General features: G+C 41.9%; 1 protein-coding gene across 2 annotated transcripts in view; it reads left to right on the top strand.

Moving 5' to 3' along the window:
- Nucleotides 1-22,090, top strand: part of lingo3b (leucine rich repeat and Ig domain containing 3b) — a 104,512-nt gene that overhangs the window by 72,338 nt on the left and 10,084 nt on the right. For both annotated transcript variants that reach the window (XM_088085385.1, XM_088085386.1), the window contains 2 exons: nucleotides 18,813-19,422; nucleotides 21,279-22,022. In XM_088085385.1, the coding sequence (XP_087941511.1) occupies nucleotides 18,868-19,422; nucleotides 21,279-22,022 (1,299 nt within the window). In that variant the 5' untranslated portion in view covers nucleotides 18,813-18,867. The remainder of the gene's footprint in view (nucleotides 1-18,812; nucleotides 19,423-21,278; nucleotides 22,023-22,090) is intronic.

Raw genomic sequence — 22,090 nt, 5'->3', positions numbered from 1 at the left:
CTTCTTAGGCGCACAAAGCCGCACAGCACAAACACACACATATGCTCTGTTGGTGTTGTACAACCACAAGCTGAACGGTTTTATCAGTGCTCGGGGATTGTCGCTTTTGTTTCCCCAGTACAAAGGATTCAGCTCTCTCCGTCTTTCTTTTATCCCGCATCTCCATCCTTGTCACTCTCCATTTCTCTCCCCACGTCATCCATTCCCATTATCTTCAGCCTTCACCTCCATTTCTCTTTCTTTCACACACACACCCCCCTTTCTGCCCCTTCATCCCCACATCTGAAACGGTGGCAATGGCTCCTATTGGTTGCGCTGACAGAATCAGAGAAAGGGGCAGCCAATAAGCTTTCGGGCTAACAGGGTCACTATTATCCATGAAGCACTGAAATTACTCTGCTGTCTACTTCCCTGCTATGTATGCATATGCAATGCTTTCCTCTGTCCTTGTACCTACACTGCACATTTCTACTGTACATGAACATCCTCCTTGGGTGTATGGTTTATTTACAACATCCTGACTAAGAGGGAAAGGTCATTTGTTATGCATTTCATGTCAAGGTCTTCCATTTCCACCTTTCTTTTGAGCAATTTTAGAAAATTGAATAAGAAACTGCTTTTTATTTGACATATTTTTGCAATCAGTTTATGCATTCAGGTCAAAGCTATGCACACATTCATTGTGAATTCTCCCCGATGTGAATCCGGCACCATGCTGCTCCTCAAAGACTGGGGATGGAAAGCTGTCACACTCCTCCCCTCCCCCGCCTTTCTGCCTTTCTCCCAACTCATTCCCTTTTCTTGCTGTTTACTTGCCACACAGACAGTTATACATTACAGTTATGTATTTGTACCAGTCGGGCTGCATTCAGCTGTGCAAATTACACAAGTTTTCCTCTTTTCTTCTGTGGACAGATGTGGCCTTTTCACTCATAAAAATGCCACCTCGTGTGCAAGTATATTTTGAAAACAGAATTTCTCGCCATGGATTCCTGGGCCTCTCATCTGGCATCTGACTGATCGTCAGACCCAATTTGCATCATTAGATTCTCTCAGCTGTGGAATAGCTTTGACCTTCCTCCATCATTAGTGACAGAGTGAGACACAGTGTCCCTCTTACCTCCCCCCGTCTGCCCGCTCTTTCCCTCCTCTTTCATCCATTATTATTCACTTCTTTCCTGTCCTCCATGTCCATCATCTTCTCCCCTGATACCCAAATCTATCAATTGCTCACATTGTGGTCATATTATGCAGCGCCATACTTATCCATTTCAATCTCCTGCCTTCAATTTCTTTTCATCACACTTCTTCTCGCAGTCGTCTTATTGGCGGCGGTGTATCGAGGAGGCATCTGCTGTCTTGGTTTTATATTCCCTGTTTGGCTTTCACCTATCTAACGAGCTGGAGAATTGAATTAATTTCTTTTCTTCTTGATACCGAAGAGACATAAAAACACACTACCACACATTCACAAACATGCGCGCGCACACGCACACACACACACACACATACTGAGCTGTACAGGGTGAATAAAGGGCTGTTGCCTTTCGGGTGAGATGACTCCAGGGAAATGTTTTTCCTTCGCAGCAATCGGCCGGCTATCATCGCAATCTGCGGCTGCTTCGTTGGCGCTGAGAGAGAGACGTGATTTCACTACCCAATGACCAACCCTTGGGACTACCCCACCATTTTGTTATCGGAAAACTCATTAGCCTTTAAAAAGGAAACGACACCAGAAATGAACTCCCCTCGTATCCCGTCCAGAGCAAGGTAATCAGAACCGTGATGACAGAGTCTCCTGGTTGCGTGAAGGAGAGGTTTGTCTTCTTTGGCAACAACATGAGACCTCATTTATCAGCACACAGCACCGCACTGACATGTAAAAAATACACAGGTGAATATTCTGCAGGTATTTCACAAACATGAGGAAATACCGACACATAAAGCTTGTGGCGGTGACCAAGCTTTTCGGAAGCATGTGTGAGATAATTAATGAGTCATTTCAATCCACACCAGTAATAAGGCCACAGATCCCCAAAGGGCAAGACTAATTCAAGGCTGTTCAGTCACTTGTCAGACTGTGTGTCACTCACAATGATTGGTGTCTGCATGTGTCGAAGCTTTTTTTTTCTCTCTCAGAGACAGGTCAAGTTTGATTTAACGATTTTATCTCCCTGCCATTCTGAACTCTTTCTCTCTAACTTGCACTCCTGCTAATAGTTTAATAATCTCTGCACTTGCTGGTTAATTACACCCCAGGATAAACAATTGCCACACTAAATGCTTTTCCTGAATACACTTTAAAAAAAGCCATGTAAACAGAGGCTTATTCGCGTGCGCACTCGGGCACGGTTTGTGCAGCTTTGTGTAGCTTCAGTAGTGCACGTACCCGACTTAATGACTCGTAAGTCTTATATCTGCCTACCAGCTGGCGGGTGTCCAAACCTCTGATCTGCGGAGCGAGCTCTTCGTCGTTCCTGAAAAAAACATTATGGTGCACATATAGCACCACATCACACAGACAGGCACACATGCCTTTCGAACACATCACAGGGACTCCATTCCAATCTGAACCGAGAACAGAGAGGTGAATTTGTACATCTTTCAGCAGGACGAAATGAGCTCTGTTGTTGCTCCAACCTGCTCACTAATGAGGCAAAGTCCCATCGTGGATAAGAGGACTACACTGAGTGACACTGCCATACTGTAACTGCTGAATGCAGATGAATGAAGTTCAGATTTGCAGGCAAGAGAAATCCTCAATTAGTGAAACATTCTTGTACTTTCCATCATCTTGTGATGGACAATAAAGTTGTACTGACTCAAGGACTTGCCAAAAAAGCTTTTCTTAAGCGTGGATGCATTGAGTGTATACATGTACATGTGAGTCAGAGCTGCCTGTGACATAAGGGGATATATATTTGGAGCTGAAACAGATCTAAATTTAGTCATAATGTATGGGTGACTCTTATTGGGATGTAAACTAATCTGTTCCCCTTTTAGCCCTGGCATTTCAATAATGTCAGCCGACTAAGCTTGAAATGGAGATTTATGATAGCGTCGTAACCCCTTAACCTGCAGGTCACATGACTTTATTAAAAGTCGGAGGGGCAAGAGGGATGTCACGTGGAAGAAATAGAGTATGTGGGTACACTAAAACAGGACACTTGTAACACCTGAGAAGAGACCATATGGCAGCAGGCAAGGTTACCCATCTAATAAGATAGACTCCCGGGCCGCCCTCTGTTGTTTGTTTACTACACTTTATCTGTCTGCCTGCTTGTGCATCTTTGTGTGTCTTTTCATGTGTCTGTGCTCTCAGTGTGTGTAGCCATGTGCTCATGTTTGAGCCAGAGAAAAGCAGGTCAAAACACTGCAGGGTGTGAGAATCATCAGAATAGCTACCGCTAATTAAAGGTGCCAGGCCTTTGAGTAAAACCAAAGGCTCCATGTTTACTAAATGAGAGCGTTGACTGAAATACTCTTTTCGTTCAACATGTTACATGTTAAAATGGCCAGAGTAACTGTTAACCCCTTCAGACCTGCTGATTGCTGTAAAGGGTCGTTGAATATCCAAACAAAATGTCACTTACTCCAGGCTAAGATATCTCAATAAGATATCTCAACTATCAGCCCAGAAGATGAATCCCCATAACTTTGGTGATCCTCTGACTTGTCCTCTAGCGCCACCAAGTTCCCATCCTCTTAATATGACCTGGTTTATGTTGTGAAATAGTCACTGTTGCACTCGTGGTGAATGATATTGTTACTCATTTCCCACCACAATTAGCATGTGTACACTGTTTTTTTTAAACACGGGAAAAAACTTGCTAAAAATAGGCTATAGACTGGAGCAGTGTACATGTCTCTGCAGTGGATGAAGATGCCTTTCCTTTGGGGTTTTTGTTTTTCTTTCTTGGTCTGTAACATTTGATGTCACAGACATTCAGGAGAACAAGTTGGTAAACAGAGGAAAGCAGCATGGAGACCAGAGAAAAATGACTATGGTTAATTTTTTTTTCTATCTCTTACTTACTAAGTCTTTCTTTCAAACTTTTGTGGTAACACATCCGGTATCTCGCTGGTAAAGCGACTAAAATTAGCGTATTCACCCGTGTGTTTTGTTTTCATCAATGCCGATTGGAGCCAGAGGCGATAAATTCCTGTGACTACTGCAGAATCATTTGAACCGGGTCTGAATGCTGATTGTAACCTTTCCTATAGCATACAAAAGCGGGTGTTAGTACATTTTTATTTTTTATTTTTTTGTGCAGTGGGAAAGGGCCTTATTATGCCGATGGTTCACACAATTGTGACAGTAATTTCAACCATTAAACAATCTTTTCTTTATTGAATTAATGTTCACATTATCACAGAGGTTCATTACCTTTTTGTAAATCAAATACTTTAATGAGCTCGAAAATTCTGGCAGGTCTGAGTTAATGTTACAAATTTAGACATATGGGAAATATTTCCAGCAATTTAAAACAATTTAATTAAACAACGTTCAGGTCATGAGGGGTTTAGCTTCAGGTCACAGCATCTCATGCATGTGTGAACTGCTGGGATAATGGCATTGTATTGCTGTAAATATGCACATTTTTATGTGTGTTTCACTTTATATGTGTTTGTTCCATAAGGGTCAGTACTGTAAGATTGCCACAGAAAGGCAGCAGATGGGACACGACAGGGTTATAGATTCATTCACAGATGTTTGTTCTACTTTTGAAAAGAACAAACAGTGTTTGAAGTGATTCATTGGATGCCGCAGTGTTTTGTTTTTGTTTTTCACTTTAATCCCACCATCCCTCGGTGTATATTCATCACGACTGTCAAACACAGGCCTGTCTTCAGCTGTCAGATTTCACCCAGAGAGGAAAAAAAGATAACAAAGACAGAGGGAGAAAGAGAGGCAGTGTATATAGCTTCATGTGTAGGATTCCAGTTGTTCTATTTTGGGGTTGAAATACCAGTGGTGTGAAAGCTGTCACTGAGAACGATCTTGCGCTTACTTTTGTGATCATAAATACTTTCTACCAATTTTCATTTTTGACAGTTATTACTGTAATCTGACTGACTAGACAGGATCAGCTGCAGAAGAATAGATGGTCTGTTCTTTTGACAGGTGGATGGTTTAGCAAAGCATTCACAGAGTTTCTCTCTCTGGTCTCATTTGCAGTGAGCACAGGGAAAATAATTACAGCAGAAAAAACTGATAGAAAGATACAATCACTTCGGAGGATTGCAGCATGCCCACACACACATACTCACACACACACATTATTCATTGATGTTTGTCATGGATTTGATGCTCTGGACCGCACTGCACTGTTGCTCATTATGACAGAGAGGAAAATAACAAAGCCAGTATTGAGTGGGAGCAAAATCAAGCAAGGTACAAAGTAACACAAGACATCAAAGAGGGGAAGTGCAAATATTGCGTCTTTCTCGATGTGCATGTTCCCAGTGACACATTGGATGCAACATCTTGCCTGCTGAAGTATAACAGAAACAGAAAGAACAGCTACATTTTGATATCAATCTAATGTGCATCAGATACTCACTTACTGGTTATACTGGTTGAAGAAAACAAGATTGAAACAGTCAGTACAGGGATGTTAAAAACAAATGAAGAAGTTCAGGAAGAATTTCAGGGATATAAAGATGGTCCTTTCATAGGCTGTCTATGCAGTAGAAAGACATGGATAGTTTTGAAATTGGTGCTGCATTACCAAAAATTAAAATAAATAAATGGACTATACTTGTATAGCGCTTTTCTAGTCTTATTGACCACTCAAAGTGCTTTAACACTACATGTCACATTCACCCATTCACACACACATTCACACACTGGTGGCCGAGGCTACCATACAAGGTGCCACCTGTTACTCAGTAATCATTCACACACACTCACACTCTGATGACGCAGCATCAGGAGAAATTTGGGGTTCAGTATCTTGCCCAAGAATACTTCGACATGTTGTCCAAAGGAGCTGGGGATCGAACCGCTGACCTTCCGATTAGAGGACGACCCACTCTACCTCTGAGTCACAGCCGCCCCAAAAAAATAAATAAATATATGCTCCCACTAGTGGGTGACGTAATGTGACTTTGGGCATTTCAAACCCTAGCGGCCAGCTGGTAACAAACAATCTCATATTACAGTTAAACGATAAGCTAAAACATATTTCAGAAAACATTTGAGAAGAGAAAACTCACTAACAGACTCATATGATCAGTGTTGCTTAGTTTTGCTCACTGATTTCAGTTTTTTCAGCCTCCATTTTCACTGTGCAGGAGGCCCCCCCCCCACACACACAGTGTTCACAAACTCTCGGTATTACAGCTAAACTCAGCACTTAAGTGTGTTTCTAAAGACATATTAGGCGAGACACAGGTAGTCCAGTAACTTATCTTGATTTGTAGTCAATCAGCGATGTCTAGTTTTACCGAGTTTGAGAGAGACAGAGAGAGGGGAGGATCTGGCGGCATGATTGGCAATATGGAAATGTGGAAGTAAAGCCAGTAGTTTAAGCAACAGCCTGAGAGCCAGCAAAACTCTGCCACAAGACACAAAATATATCATCTGGCAGAGTTTCGCCATGGGGGGAAGAAGGAATATCAAGGCTCTGGTTAGATGGAGGGAAATTTACCACAATTCATGTGCACATACAACCCACATTGTTTGGATTAAGAGCAGGTTGAAAATCAGTGTATTAACCCTTTAACTCCTGTGTTTTTTAATTGATGTATGCACACACATACATGTGTTAGGTGCCCTTGACCCAGGATCACTTTAGCATTACAGGAAGCAGACTCAGACCAGCAGTATGGTAATTCTGGCAAATGCCAAATAGGCTGGCTACCTAGTGGCCTGCAAGACCCAACAGGTTGGGAAAATATTTAACCTGCTCAAAATTGTCAATTGGCTACCTATGCTATAAGGCAGGTGCAGTGGTCTGCCTGTCGTCATCTCCCCCCAACCCTTCGAGTGGATCCGACCATGCACGAGGTCAAGCAGAAATAATCAAATGAAATCAAGTAAGAGAGAGCAGAGTTCAAATCAAAAATACGGATAAAAGACATTATAAAGGGTCACAAGAGTGAAGTGGTGGAGTGGAAAAGAAAAGAAAAATCTCATGCTGCATAATAATGTTACAGATGCAAAATCCTGCTAGCTTCAGTGCTTTCAACACAAAATTACCAGGGCCAAATTTTTCCCATGTCCCTGTCTGACCCTGACACAAAGATAAACACTATGAGTATGTTTACATATACAGAGCAGACTCACTGTATTCTTGTTAGTATTCAAGTCATGACCATTTATGAATAACTGAATATTTGGAAAAGTTTACTGCAAAAACAAAATGCAAATAACAATCTAAACAGTACAGGGTATGGAATTTTCCAAATGCATAGAGAGACAGACGGGCAGATAGACAGAAATAGATACGGTTTAATGCAGATCTATATTTACATACAGTGACTGAGAATCATGGAATGTGACTATTTGAGTATTTGGTGTGAAGATTGAAAAGGCCAAAGATTTAATTCTAGGAATCTTTGAAAGAAAATTGCAAAGATGTTCACAGATCTCCCAATGAAATCCTGAATATCTCCTAATTACAGATAAGTTTGAGATATCCTTCTAATGAACAGAAAAACAAACAAACAAGACATTCTTGGTAGAGAAGGTATCTGCAGGTCTTACAAAGTATTTTAAAAATATTGGGCTCAGTTTCCTGAAAAATAAACTTATTTTATAAATCTGAATAAATATTCCAACCCTCAAATGATCATTTGATCACTTGACTTTTTGGATGTTGTCTTTGTAAATTTTGAAATAATTCCAGATGCTTAACTGTTTCGACATCTTGCTAGTGAATCTGTAAGCTTGTCACGAATGTTCAAACTGTCATTGTCACAAAACAGGCCCATCACTAAGTGTAAATATCCATGTATAAGAATGACTAATAATTGATGTTGACACATAATGGATTATGTTGGTTTACTAGTTTTAAATTCATGGGCTGTTTGGGATTTTCAGGTTAACGGTTAACCTGATTTGGACATCAATTACCATCCCAACGATTGAAGTTTTAGATTGGAGAATTTGAGTCAGCCCAACGGTAAATTGTTCAACAAATATTTATTAATTAAAATTGCCTCCATGTTTAATGGATCAGCTGCTTGTGACTAATCACTTTGAGTAACTGCTGCTGAACTGAATGAAACCGATACCAAAGCCTTCAGTGTCATGGGATTTGCCAGTCAGACTCCCTGCTGTGCCCGTTGCGGTTCACTGAGGTCTCAGTGTCGGTGCAGTTCAAAGTGAAAACATGTGATAAGTGATACACACACACTCTCTCTCAAACACACACACACACACACACAGGGATGAAACGACCTTTTGGGCTCATCTCCCTTCTAATCCACTTAGCATTGTCTACCTTCTACCCACACACACCAACCCAGACAGCTCCTGTCTGAATACAGCGACATTTATAGTGTGTGTGCATGTGTGTGTGTTGGGGTATTATTCACTCATTCCAATATTAACTTTATTTTTAGCATGACGAAAGTAAATAGTTTTGGGGAGGTGATGTTTGTTGAAGAAGTCATTTGAGGACTGGGAGAGATTCTTTCCCACTTAATGAACAAGCAGCACATAGTTTTTATATTTTGGTCTTGTGGGGTTTTATCTTAGCTTGTTTTAGCTTTTGTTTGTTGTGTTGTTGTTCCTCTGTGGCTGTCAGGCATTGTTCTTGATGCACCGTGCATCCTCCGCTAATGTTCAGTTTCAGTGACTTCTGGCTGACTTTGAAGCAGTTGGAGAACACAGGCTGCCTTCCTCAGCTCGTGCCACTTTTTGCTAACTAACTGGTGGCGTCTCACTTTGCTGTTGCTGCTCAGGAAAGGTGCAGACATACAGACATCATCTCAGAGAAATCACAGAGATCTGTGAAGTATTTTGGGGATCACCCGGTTAGAGGGGAAACAGTACAGTAGGATGCTGTGTGAGTCATAAAGCGTCTTTGGTTTCGTGAAACATCATCCCCTGTACGAGGAGACAGTCATCGGCGGAGGGGTGATGATGAAGAGTGTGTGTATGTGTGTGTGTGTGTGTGTGTGTGTGTGTGTGTGTGTGTGTGTGTGTGTGTGTGTGTGTGTGTGTGTGTGTGTGTGTGTGCGCTTTAAGCCTCCTGCTGCAGACTCAAGTTCTCAGGAGTATATGAGAGGATTGAGCTTGACAGTATGGATCTGTTACCTTGCATCCTCAGCTCAGCAGCCCGTCTACTCACCCAGTGTACACACATACAATGACTGTGTGAACGTGTGTGTGTGTGTGTGTGTGTGTGTGTGTGTGTGTGTGTGTGTGTGGGGCCTGGGCCCGTGTTTAACAGACCTCAAAGACTGTCCAAAATTAACTTTTTGACTCACTGGCGGGGACCTGGTAGATGAAAATATCCCCCAGGCAAAATAATAAATTGCTTTTTTTGTTTGTGTCACATAAACATTTGTTCCAGTTCATTTAATTGTATTCAACATAAGGTATTATGTAGTTATTATTTTATCACCTTCATAAGTGCAGGCTACACATTAGCCAAATTGTGGCAGCAGACAGCTGGCAAGCGATAGTTGAACGGATCGGTTGATGTCCCGTACAATAAACAGTGTCACAAAACTATGAGCACTTGAGACCGTCAGTTCCAGGACACGCGTAAAAAGACATCTGAGGTGTTAGAGCTTGTGTGTTTGTGTGTGTCAAACTCGGATACTGACGGGAAAGGAGCAACAGAGCAGCACGTCCATAAATGAAGCCACATGCGATAGAAAATCTCTACAGTTTTTTTCTTTTTTTTCTTCATTTTCAACATTTACTCCCTGCCAGTGTGGTGGAAAGCCTTCTGAGATTTACCCACCAAACGGAAAATCTACCCACATTTGGCTCTTGGCAGGTGTTAATTTCTAGGGCTGCCCCTTGAAAGTTGAGATTGGAATCATCAGTCGGAGACCCTCAGTCGACTGAAACTGGTTCATGTTGAGCAGTCTTTTTTTTTCTCAGCAGTGTCCTTATGGGGTTGTTTTGGTAACCAGATGTTGCTGCAGAGTAAGTGCTCTTGACTTTCACCCTACTCTTTGATTACACAGAGGTGCAGACATGCAGGCAGCAGCACGGAGGTGGAGAGAGGAGAGACTTTCGGCTGGTAAATTACAGCTCAGAGCAACTTAATACGACCCAACATTTGCACCGTAAGCTACTATGAGACGTGGGTGCCACTGTCACACTGAGCGTCCCGTAGTGCCCGTTCAAACTTTAAAACTTTGTATAAAAAACAACATGAATTGTCAGATGTTCGTATTGAACAGCCATATCTAGTTCAACTGGCATAATTCTGAGTCAGGTACAGACAGACCTATTAATTTCAGACCCAGCTCAAAGAAACATGACAGTCTTTTGAAAAGCAACTTTTTTTAAACTTTTTTTTTGCTAAAAGTAAAGAATATGACAGGTTCAATCAACTGATTTGCAGTAAAATGTCAGCAAAACCTTTAGAGTGTAACTGAACACCAGGCTCAGAAACAGTGTTTTGCTGCCCTCTCTTGTTAAAAAGTTTGAACCCTGTTGCACCTGTAACCGCAACCCAACAGTAATGTCATGGGGTCCTGGAGTGAGAAAGTGAGAAATTCCCAGGTCTAGTAAAGTTATGGTCCGTCATTTTAGACCCATGAAGACCTCTTAGATTTCACATCATCAATCAAGCATATGTTTAGAGCAGGAATAGCCAACTGGAAGCAAGTTTTTACCTCTCATCTTCCCCATAAAATGCCCCGTGCACGAAGTTTTTCTGTAGGGAAACCCAGAAGTTGACATCGCCCTTGTTCCCTCGTCAAAGCCTATGGGATTTATCCATTGGATAGTTCTGCACTTTATCTAATAAACGTTTATGATACTTACATGTTTTGTTCAGCAAGATAATCTTCACAAATGAACACCACTTTCAGGATTTTTGAAGCCTAAACGTAGTGGCCAGAAGTAAAAAGCTACTGCTAGGCTGAAACAAACTACACTACAGTCGTGTCGCCACCACAACAAGTCTGCAAAGCTGTCTTAAGTGTGGTTTGACTCAATTAGACAATTGTTAGCAGCCACCTTTTTAAAGACACATAACAGCTTTAGAGTTCAGGAGTGAGGTATTTACTGATGTGTTTTATGTCATAGAACAAAAACCTAATTAAAAAATCCATTGACTTTGAGACAAGGGAACTGGAGGTGTTTAAATGTTAATGAATTTCCGGGTTTTAAGACTCATTCTCATTCTCTATTATACGTACTTTTTTTTTTTTTACTACAGAAGATTACTTCTTTAAAGGTCCAGCTCTGGAGAAAGATAGTTGATGATTGTGGGGTGTCATTCCCATCAAATACCAACACTTTAGGTTACCAAAGCATCTGTATTTTACAACCTGGAAAGTAACTGTTAATCTGTCTCCACTATTGCATACTTCTCCTTAAATTACTGTTTAAATAATACATACACCATTAGTGCATCCAATCAAACACTTCTGCAGCAGTCAAGTCAAAGGTTTGTGTTTTTGGCTCTAATCAACGAAAGGTCAAATCAGGCAGCATGTCAGTCTCAATCAGTTCACACTCGCTGCCTCAGTGACTCAGAGTGACTCAGAGTTCTTGGAGGAAGAGGGTGCAGCTACAGTAGGATTGCATGGCACCGAGCTCCGTCATGAGTATCGCCTCTCTTTGCAAACTCAAAACAACTGCAGTGTCCTTCACCGCAGCACACTGAACTGATGTCAGCTTTGAAAATGCTCTGTTTTCTTTGTGAGCAGTGGGAGCTGTGGTTTATGGTCGCTGTAATGATGTTGACAAGCAACCAAGACTTTGACCAAGTGTTTAGATTCTGTTGATTCTTTGTGTTCCACTTTTTCACTCATATTTTATCTTTGTGTTCCCAATATCAGCATTGTACGCCTCGTCACTGTAGGGATCCTGCTCAGTGAGCCACCACCCAGGGCTTCTCCCCCCCACATAATTATGTTAGGATGACAGTTTTTCTTTGGTATCATCAAGGGTCTAAGTTTGGGCGTTTGTTGTTGTTGTTCTTTTTCTCTGTGGATTACAGAGTGGGCATTGTAAATCCTTCTTGAGACTCAAACTTTGATTAGAGGAGACAAAGATAAACTTGATTCGACTTTTGAGACTCAGAGAAGAAACTTTTATGTTGACTTGGACGAGCTGATATTTCTTTTTGATGAATATGACTGAACTGAGAATTTCCAGACTTTAATGAAATCATAAATCTTGGCTTTGAACAAATTTTCCACAGTTGTCTTCCCTGCTGACTGTTTACATTACCCTTCTCTCCCCGCATTCAGGGTCGCTGTATTAGAAGGATGCTAAGCCGTACTCCACACCCGACTTTGGCTTTAAATGGAGTGACTAAGCACAGATTTAATATTGGACTTAAAGCTACTTAGCAATTGAAAGCACAAACTGTCAGCTTTCCTATGAAAAGTAAAAACTTGTCAAGTTTGCACCTCGGCTGGTTTGTAACAATAAAATGTAAAAGCTCTCTGTAATAACCTGCTGACTGCTCGGTTGCGCCTACATCACTGATGCTAAATTGAGAGGGTTTTTTGTGTGTGTGTGTGTGTGTGTGTGTATGTTTGTGTGTAGTGGTGATGGTGGGGTCAGTGTGTGTGTGTGTGCGTGTGTGTGTGTGCAATAGAGAAAGCAAAAAAGCCAGACAAAGCTTTGGAAGTAGGGATATCCACGCTCTGCTGGCCAGATATAAAGGCTTATAAAGGCTACCAGTCAACATGGATGACCTATTTATGGTCAGACATACTGCCACACAGACACATATACACATCAGATGATGATAACAACCTTATTTTGCTGCACGGTTATTTTAGAAGCGCCTTTTTCTTTGCAACATTTTTAATCAGACTATCCTGTCTGTGTAAATCAGGTGTTTGAGACATCTGGCCGCAGTCATCAGTGTTTTGCCCGTGCTGGCTGATTTCCCAACATCTGTTCATGAAGTCAGCTATCAAAAAATTACTTATTTTTAGCTTCTGGGCTGATTTTGCTCCCATTCTTCTCCATGTTTCTCCCTGGACAGCTGGCCTGAGGCAGAATCTGTCTTAATAGTTGTTGGATTTGCCTCTGCTGCTGCCTTAACATCTGGCAAATGTTAATTTACAGTTTGTGGGGCAGATTTGGGGACTCCTACTGTGATTTTGTGTGTGTCAGCTGTCCAGATGCAGGAACAAGCTGTGTAAGACTTACCCTGAGCTGTTTCGAAGCAGAATAAGGACACAGGCTGCCGATAAAGCCACCTGCTGCAACGATAAAGCTATCCTCAGTATTTGCCCTGCGAGTGAAAGTAAAGGTGTTCATTCACCTGCTCAATAGACTGCTTTGGCCCTACTGTTTGATGAAGTGTGTGTGTGTGTGTGTGTGTGTGTGTGTGTGTGTGTGTGTGTGTGTGTGTTTTAAAGATTCTCGCCTGTCCTTGAGTCCAGCAATGTGGACCTTGTCTGCCTCCACGATGTCAGCTCACTGATTCATGCTGCGACTCTGCCACTGACCCGTACGATGACTCTCAGGGGGTGTGTGGAGACAGGCTGCATCCATCACACTGGCTAAGAGCCAGGCAGATATGCGCTGACACACTAAACAAACACACACATACACACACAAACACACACACATTGTATATACACTCAGAATATAACAAGACCAACGCTGTGTCTCAAATGGGATACTTCTGTTTGCACACTTACATGTAGTACACTGTGTACCTGATGTACTTACTTGTGAAGTGTGCAAATTTTTACAGGATGTCTCAAATCAAACAAAACCACTGCGCAATTACTGGAAATAACATTCCCAAGATCCCTGTGTGATAGTTGACATAAAACAAAGGATCAGAGGCTCTATAAGATAAATAATCCCAATCAGTAAATGCCTCGATCTGATGTTTGGGACTGGATCAGGACATCCCTCTTTTTCTTCTGTTCCATGATTTCTACCAAACATAAACACCAAATGTAACTTTCGCCCATAGATCATTTAGCTTACATCACAACACGTTATTTCAATCACTAACTTTAGCATTCAGAACATTTAAATGCCATGTTTATCTGTTATAGCAAGAGTTTGTGAACAGGGATTGGGCGTTATAGAGCCATACTATTTTCTGCACAGTGAAAACAGATGCCGTAAAAACAGGGATAAAACGGTAAAACTAAGCTGTGCTAATCAAATGTAAACCAACACTATGTTACTGAGTTGCATATTTCTTGCCTCAGATGTTTTCAGAAACATGTTTTAGCTTACTGTTTAACTGTAATATGAGATCGCCGGTCGCCAGTGTTTCACTGGACCAGTCCGCATTACGCCACACACCAGCAGGAGCGTCTGATAAGGCGGGATGCGTTTTCTACCTCTTGAGCAAAGCATCCTTTTTTCTGTTTTCTCTGGTCATGTTGCACACACTTCAACAGTCTTTGCATCTTTCTACTGCAGAGATGCCCTAGTTTTATGTGAGGACTCTCTTTTTTTAATGGTGGCACCGTTGAAAAAGTCAGGTTATAACCAAAATCAGTAGGGATTCATTATCAGGGCATCGTGAACGTCTGCACCATATTTTGTGCCAAACCACCCAGTAGATATTGAGATATTTCACTAAATAAGTGACGAGTTGGACCTGGTGATGGCGCTAGAGGAAAAATCAGGGGATCTTCAAAGTCACTAGGATTCATCCTGATTAGTGAAGCAAGAGGAGCAAGAAGGAGACATCATTATGTCAGTGGCATTAGAATCAAGCCGGTGCAGCGACACAGACGCTAATGTTGTTTGATTTCGCCTCATAAATAGCTCGTTATTTCAGAACATCTGTACACTTGTGTTTGTTTTTCAGATCTCTCTGTTAGTCTCCTGGGCTCTTCTCCACGGAGACACTGAGGTTTGCTGCTCTGTTGTTGTGGTCATGGTGAGTTGTTGCTGGTTGACAGTGCGAGGCTGAGTAGCTACTGAGAACTGGGTCAGTTTGTGCAGCAGCCTGCACAGCAGCCTCTCTCCGCCTGTGTTTTGTCTCCCAGCGAATCGAAAAATTGTGCCAGATTTCAACCAGATCCTTCAGATAAGGGACCTGTAAACAGAGTGTTTTCCCGGCCTGTCAAAAAATTGTAGGACTTATCCACCCCGAGGCTTAGTAGATGAGACACAATCTCTAGAGGTTTTACTGCAGTTTGTGTGTGTGTGTGTGTGATCATGTGAGGAAAATATGTGAGTATTGTGCATGTGTGCGGAGAATTCGTCTGCCGTCATTTAAATTTAGCTTAAATTCCATTTCATCCTGTTTGATCCCATTGGTGCCAACGCATTGATTCAGTCAGATATGATTAGGCATTCAAGAGGCTGTTCTCTAAATCAAACTTACTAAAAAGAGACTTGAGGCAAAGCCGGCAGCAAAGAGAGATTGTGGCAACTTTTGGCTGTTTTAGCTGTGTGACTCACCCTCTGAGCACTGCCCATTAAGCGCAAACCAGCCCATATATTATTAATCCGCCTGGCTCTGCCATCCTTTACTGCCAGCATCAGATTTTTACATGGTACTCCCTATAGATCATGATATAATCTCTTTTATTACCGCCTCATCTGAGGAACAAAAGGAAACCATGCAAATGAAGAGTTAAACATCCAGGGCTCGTGACTGGTCCTAAACTAAGTTGGTTGTAACTTGAAGAGTCTGAACTAATAGTAATTCCAGTTGAACAAGGCTTAAGCTCTCTTCTCACTGAGACTGGGCATAAATCTTGCGCTTAGTAAGGAGCAGGCTTTAAGTCAAAAATATTGACTGCTTCTCTATATTAGTAGCCTTGTACACAAGAGCCACAAACTTTAAACAACAAAAGGATGTAATATGAGGAGCGAAAGGGCGCCAATAGGGCGGACTTAGATGTGGGAGTCCAGTGTTTACTTCCCGTTAAATGATGTGATGGTTTTTTTTTTCTACACTTACTAACGTGCCTTCTAAACCTAATCATCCATGACTTTGTAGCCTAGACCTAACCACCAGTGCCAGCATGTGCGTTTGTTGACATCTGAGTGTTGGTTGTCATGTGCTGTCTAAACATCAGCACGTGCAGCATAAACCCATCATTTACATTTGTCGAAATCACAGTTTCGGCATCCTGTAACGTTAAAGAGCAGACACAGAATGATACCTAAAACAATATTTAGACGTGGAAGTCCACTGCAAAGCTGCAATATGTGACGACTTGAGATGAGAACGTGTTGGTCATTCTGAGCAGGAAGCTCTATTCGGGCATAATGAAGATTAGGCTTAAGTTTAGTTGTGCAAACAATGTGAAGTCCATTCTAGAGACTGGTCTTACTGCGATAAAGACCATCTTAGCAGTTAGGACCAGGCCTAGTAAAGACCAGATGGCGCAGCTCGCTCTGAGTTTTCTAATGAGCATTGCTATCTCAAAAACATTCCTGTTTCCACACTCTAAAGTTTTTTTCCCTGAAGTATAAAACTATTACCACTAACTGCTAACGAGATGGACACTGAGTGGTGTCCCAGATCTAATGCCAGGTGCTCTTTGACTGTCTCCGAGTTGAAAACAGTGTGTGGGAGAGATGACAGGTTGCCTGAAGGAATGTTGAAGCACAAGTGATTCATCTCATCTCTGCACAAGGAGGACCAGAATGATTTTTAATTCATACCCAGCAAAATGCCACGTCCTACGCATACATGCATCAACACATACCTGATCAAACACATAATGTGACTTGAGTACAAAGTGATTCAATCACCCATTTCTCTTCACATTTTCATAGCCGCAGCGTGCGTAGCTCCCAGGCATAATGTGATGGTTGAGGAGTTCAGTCTGTGTATATCAGTGGTGATAATAAATTCATTGTGTTTGTCAAAATGGAGCAGACGGTCTCAGTGCTGCGAGCAGAGCCGAGGAGGTGCAGCGTGCATGAATTCAGCTAAAGCAGGAAGCTCCCTCGCATGGATCCCAGCGTCCCAGTTCTCTAGCTGAAACTGTAGATGAATTAGTGAAAAGACAAATTATCTTAAATATCTCACACAGATCCGTGTTCCTGTAATGAGGTCTCTTCAGTTGTATCTTAATGCCGTGTCATGATATTTCTCAAATCTCTGCAGCTTTCGGCACAATTTTGCTTAAACTGCAGCGAACAGGGATAATTTACAGTCGGGTGGATGTAATTTTTATGAGCTTGGGAGATGATCTGTGATAAGCTCTATCTTTCCTTGTCACATCCTCTTTATCTAGTACTCTATCACGTCTTCATCAGTAGTGCAAGTTAGCAGATCTTTTACTTATGTAAAAGTAATAATACTATAGTGTAGAAATACTCTGTTACAAGTAAAAGTAAATGCACAAAAATATAATTTAAGTACCAAAATTGAAAGTGCTCATTGCATTATTGTCCAGTTTGGCTCACTGGAGACTAATAAGTATTATATTATTATTAATTGATGCATTCATGTGTTCATCGCTTTAATGAACACAAAAGTTGAGCTCATTTAAATGAATATATGTAATGTATAATATAATGTAACTCCTTTTGCAGCAACATTTGATGCTCAGAGCAACTGGGGTATTATAACATGCAAGAAAGTCTGCACGTGGCAGGGGGAGTTGTTTGTTTGTGTCTCATGTAAAACCAAAAGTCAGTGCTGTTTCAACATAAAGTCACTTGACTTACGTCCGTTTGTCCTTCACTGACACACACGTCATGTAATGTATTTATTTGATCTCCAAAAATGATGCTTTTTCTAAACCTAACGAGTAGTTTTGTTGCCTAATTTGTACCTCAACTGTTTGACAACTTTAGCCAGGTGTTTCAACAGTTTTCACCCAGGAAACAGCTGTGTATCACACACAGACGTTAAAGGGTGCACAGCATAGAGAGTCAAAAAGGAGCCATCATCGTCTATGAATGCGTTCTCTCCCAAGACACAAGAAAGTGTCAGTATTTGACAACCAGGGTTGAGATAGCATTAGCTGGGTGGTCAATGGCGAGTAACTTTCTGGGGTTTTTTTTTTTTGTGTGTGTGTGTGTGTGCATGTGTCCCTTTGTATCATTCTGAGTCCCCTTTCTAAATTTGAAAGATTTTGCTGGACTGTGAATGCAGCCAGCAACAGCAGTTTGTGGAGTTTGAATCACAGGGTGGATAATTGATCTGTCGATCTGATCAAAACTAATCAGGTCGTTTGATGAATGTTTCAATTTTCTTTCACTGTACGTGCTGCTCTGCTGTTCCGTCTGTGCCCAGAGTGAGCTCTGCTCTCCAAGAGTGTTGTGCAAAAAATAAACAGTATATATATTCTAACAGCGCTCCTAATGAACAGTCCAGCTCCAAAATAGAAAATCAAAACGTGGCGGCAGATGTTGTCATCATGGCTGGTTAAAATTAATGTTTGGGAAACCCTGCATTAAAATTCATTGGTTGATTTTATTTTGTATTCTTAATTTGATTCTGGAAACTAACTCAAATAAAGGTTATAGAGTAAAAAGTACAATATTTCTAGCTCAGACAGTGTGAAGTAAAAGTATCAAGAAGTAGAAAATGTAAATACTCACATGAAGTACAAGTACCTCAAAATATCACTTAAGTACAGTACTTGAGTAAATGTACTCTTTTACTTTACATCACTGATTTTTATATTTATTTTTTTTATTTCTCCTCCCTCTCCTGTCCTCTGTCCTGTTCCTCTCTTCCCTCTGTCTCGTCTTGCAGGTGTATGGTGCACTGACCCTGCCTGCGAAAGGCGAGGAGTCAGAGGACCAGGGCCATGATTGGCTCTCCTGGCCCTGGTGGGCGTGCCTTAGTGCCATGGCCGAGGGTGTGGCAGTGGGTCCTGGCTGCTTCTCTGGTTGCCATAATAACCTTGACGCTGCCAGGAAGTAGCCAGGCCTGCCCGCCACGGTGCGAGTGCTCGGCTCAGCTGAGGTCAGTGTCGTGTCAGCGGCGGCGGCTCACCAACATCCCAGAGGGCATCCCCACAGAGACACAACTTCTGGACCTCAGCAAGAACCGGCTCCGTTGGGTGCAGTCAGGTGACCTGGCGCCTTACCCGCGGCTGGAGGAAGTGGACCTCAGTGAGAATCTCATCGCCACTTTAGAGCCCAATGCCTTCGCCACCCTCCAGAGTCTTAAAGTGCTGAAGTTAAGAGGAAACCAGCTGAAGTTAGTGCCCATGGGGGCTTTTGCTAAGCTGGGAAATCTGACCAGCCTCGACCTGAGCGAGAACAAGATGGTGATTTTACTCGACTACACCTTTCAGGACCTGAGGAGTCTGAAACATTTGGAGGTGGGAGACAACGACCTGGTTTATATCTCCCACAAGGTAAACTCTCCAACATCTGGTCTGTATGTTCACTGAGAACTGGATGGAAGAAAATTATTTTTTTAAATAAGAAAAAGGAAAAAAAGATGTAAATCTGATCCAAGACAGTTACACTCTCATAGTGATAGTAGTGAAATGTACTCTGTCATTCTCAATAAGAAGTAATGCCAAGCAGCTATTTGTCAGCCTCAGTGCCAGTGCAATGCCTGCGTTGGCTCAAAAATATGTAGTTCAACATTTAGTGAAATGGGCTCATTTGTTTTCTTGCCAAGACTTAGATAAGAGGATCCGTATCTCTCTAATGTCTGTATATGGATATATGAAGTTATATATATGAAGTACAGCCAGCAGCTAGTTAGCTTAGCAAAGACTGAAAACATTTTTTTTAATCTATTTATCTAAATGTCGTTGTGGTTTTATGAAAGCTGGTGTGCGAGGCTAGTGTCTGTTTCTTGTTCGGGTGCAGTGACTTTCTGGAGTCTCTGCTGTTTGCCTGGCAGCCTCACGCCAACAGCAGCACTCATGGTAGACAGATTTTCGTAGCTTTTGGTAGCGCAAAGCTAATTACCTGACCTCAGACAGAGTTGTTATCTTGTTAAACTCCATTTCCATCTTAAGTCTTATGTTGTGTCCACTCTAACTGATTTCCGTGGCGGAGCGAGAATAAGTTGTCCCTAACCAATCATTCAAAGTCATTTTAAGTCCACACTGATACATAGCCATGACAACATAACTGTTTTGTCAGGGTTTTAAGAGTTAAAAAAGTATGTTTTTAAATTTAAAAAAAAAAAAAGCTGTGATATCGTGCAATATTGAAAAGAAATGTCAACTGAGAACAGCTTTGATAGCAGCGTCTGTCATGTCTCTAGTGCCTATCATTGTTTATGTGCTCATTACTGGTTTTGGTGCACCGCTTGATAGTGTTTGACCACAGCCTCAGACCATGTCGAGTCCCCCTGCGGCACTCATTGGTCATTTAAATTTTAACATAGAAACTGCTGTTTCATGTCATAACATCAAGCAGATTCCAAGGCCTGGATCCTGGCAACCAGGCTAGCTGTTTCCCCTTATTTCGTATCTTATATGCGAAACTAACTAACCAACTCCTGGCTTTAGTTGTATATTTAAAGAGACAGTTCAATTTTTAAAATGTATTGTTTTGGCACTTTGAGCAGCACAAGCCGAGTGCCATCTAGTTTCATTTTATTGGAGAGAAGGCAGACATCTCTACAGCCAATATCTCCAACACTGCAGCTCACACCAAAACAATCTAGGTTAAGAGATGGCACTACAGGTAAGAGGAAAAATAAGTAGGTTTGATTTTAGGGTGAACTGTCCCTTTAAACTTTGAACTATTACTTTAACAAAAGAAAGTAAATAAAACTATAGCTTTAGCAATAGACACACATATATATGTTTATTTTTTAACAAGTATTTGCTCATGTCATTACAATGAATCTTTCAGTTTGTCAGTTTTTAAGTCAGTTTTTATTTCAGTTTCAGAAACACAATCATACACAGTTTTATGTTGTCTCCTCTGCATCCATGTGGTCCATAGATCATTTAACATAAATCTTACGAAATTCAAGAAATTAGATTATAATAATTAGAATAAATTACAAAAAAACACACACTTCAGCTCAAAAACAGAGATGTAAATCAGAAAGAAAAAAAATGTGGATGACAGGTAGGAAAGGAAGTTGGGAAGACAATGCTGCGTGTTATATTCAAACTGTGTTGGAAATATTATCTGTTTTTTTAATGTCAAAATTGATCATTCACTGCTATCCATCACAAATATATGCAAAATAATTCTCCTTTCAGATTTTAAAGCCCGTTATCTTCCTGATTTCCAGGCATTCTCAGGGCTGCTGGGGCTGGAGGATCTCACAATAGAGCGCTGCAACCTGACATCCATCTCCGGCCAGACACTGTCGTACCTCCGCAGCCTGGTCACCCTTCGCCTCCGTCACCTTAGCATCATTGCCCTGGAGGACCAGAACTTCCGCAAGCTCTCCAACCTTCGGGGCCTTGACATCGATCACTGGCCGTACCTGGAGTACATCTCCCCTCTTAGTTTCCAGGGCCTGGACCTCCGCTGGCTCTCCATCACCAACACCAACATCACCTCCGTCCCCTCTGCCTCCTTCAAGAACCTGGTGCACCTCACCCACCTCAACCTGTCCTACAACCCCATCACCACACTAGAGCCCTGGGCCTTCAAGGACCTGCTCAGGCTGAAGGAGCTCATCATGGTAAGCACAGGGTTGATGACAGTGGAGCTCCATGCCCTTGGAGGCCTTCGACAGATCCGGGTCCTCAACTTTTCCTCCAACGACCTGCAAACTCTGGAAGAGGGCTCCTTCCACTCTGTCAACAGTCTGGAGACCCTCAGAGTGGATGGGAACCCCCTGATGTGTGACTGCCGTCTGTTGTGGATCCTGCAAAGACGCAAGACCCTCAACTTTGACGGCAGAGTGCCGGTGTGTGCGGGGCCGGTGGAGGTGCAAGGGGTCAGTCTCAGCACCTTCACCGATTCTGCACTCTTCGACCACTTTACATGCCAGAAACCTAAGATACGCAACCGTAAGCTGCAGCAGGTAATGAAGATGTTTACATTTAGGTTTTTTTTTTATAGTAAAATATTGATAAATACCCATTGTTTCAT

Source organism: Plectropomus leopardus, chromosome 12 (assembly GCF_026936395.1).
Source record: "Plectropomus leopardus strain MGB_pleo_1.0 chromosome 12, ASM2693639v1, whole genome shotgun sequence".
NCBI lineage: Eukaryota > Metazoa > Chordata > Actinopteri > Perciformes > Serranidae > Plectropomus > Plectropomus leopardus.
This window is presented reverse-complemented; position numbering and strand designations above follow the sequence as displayed.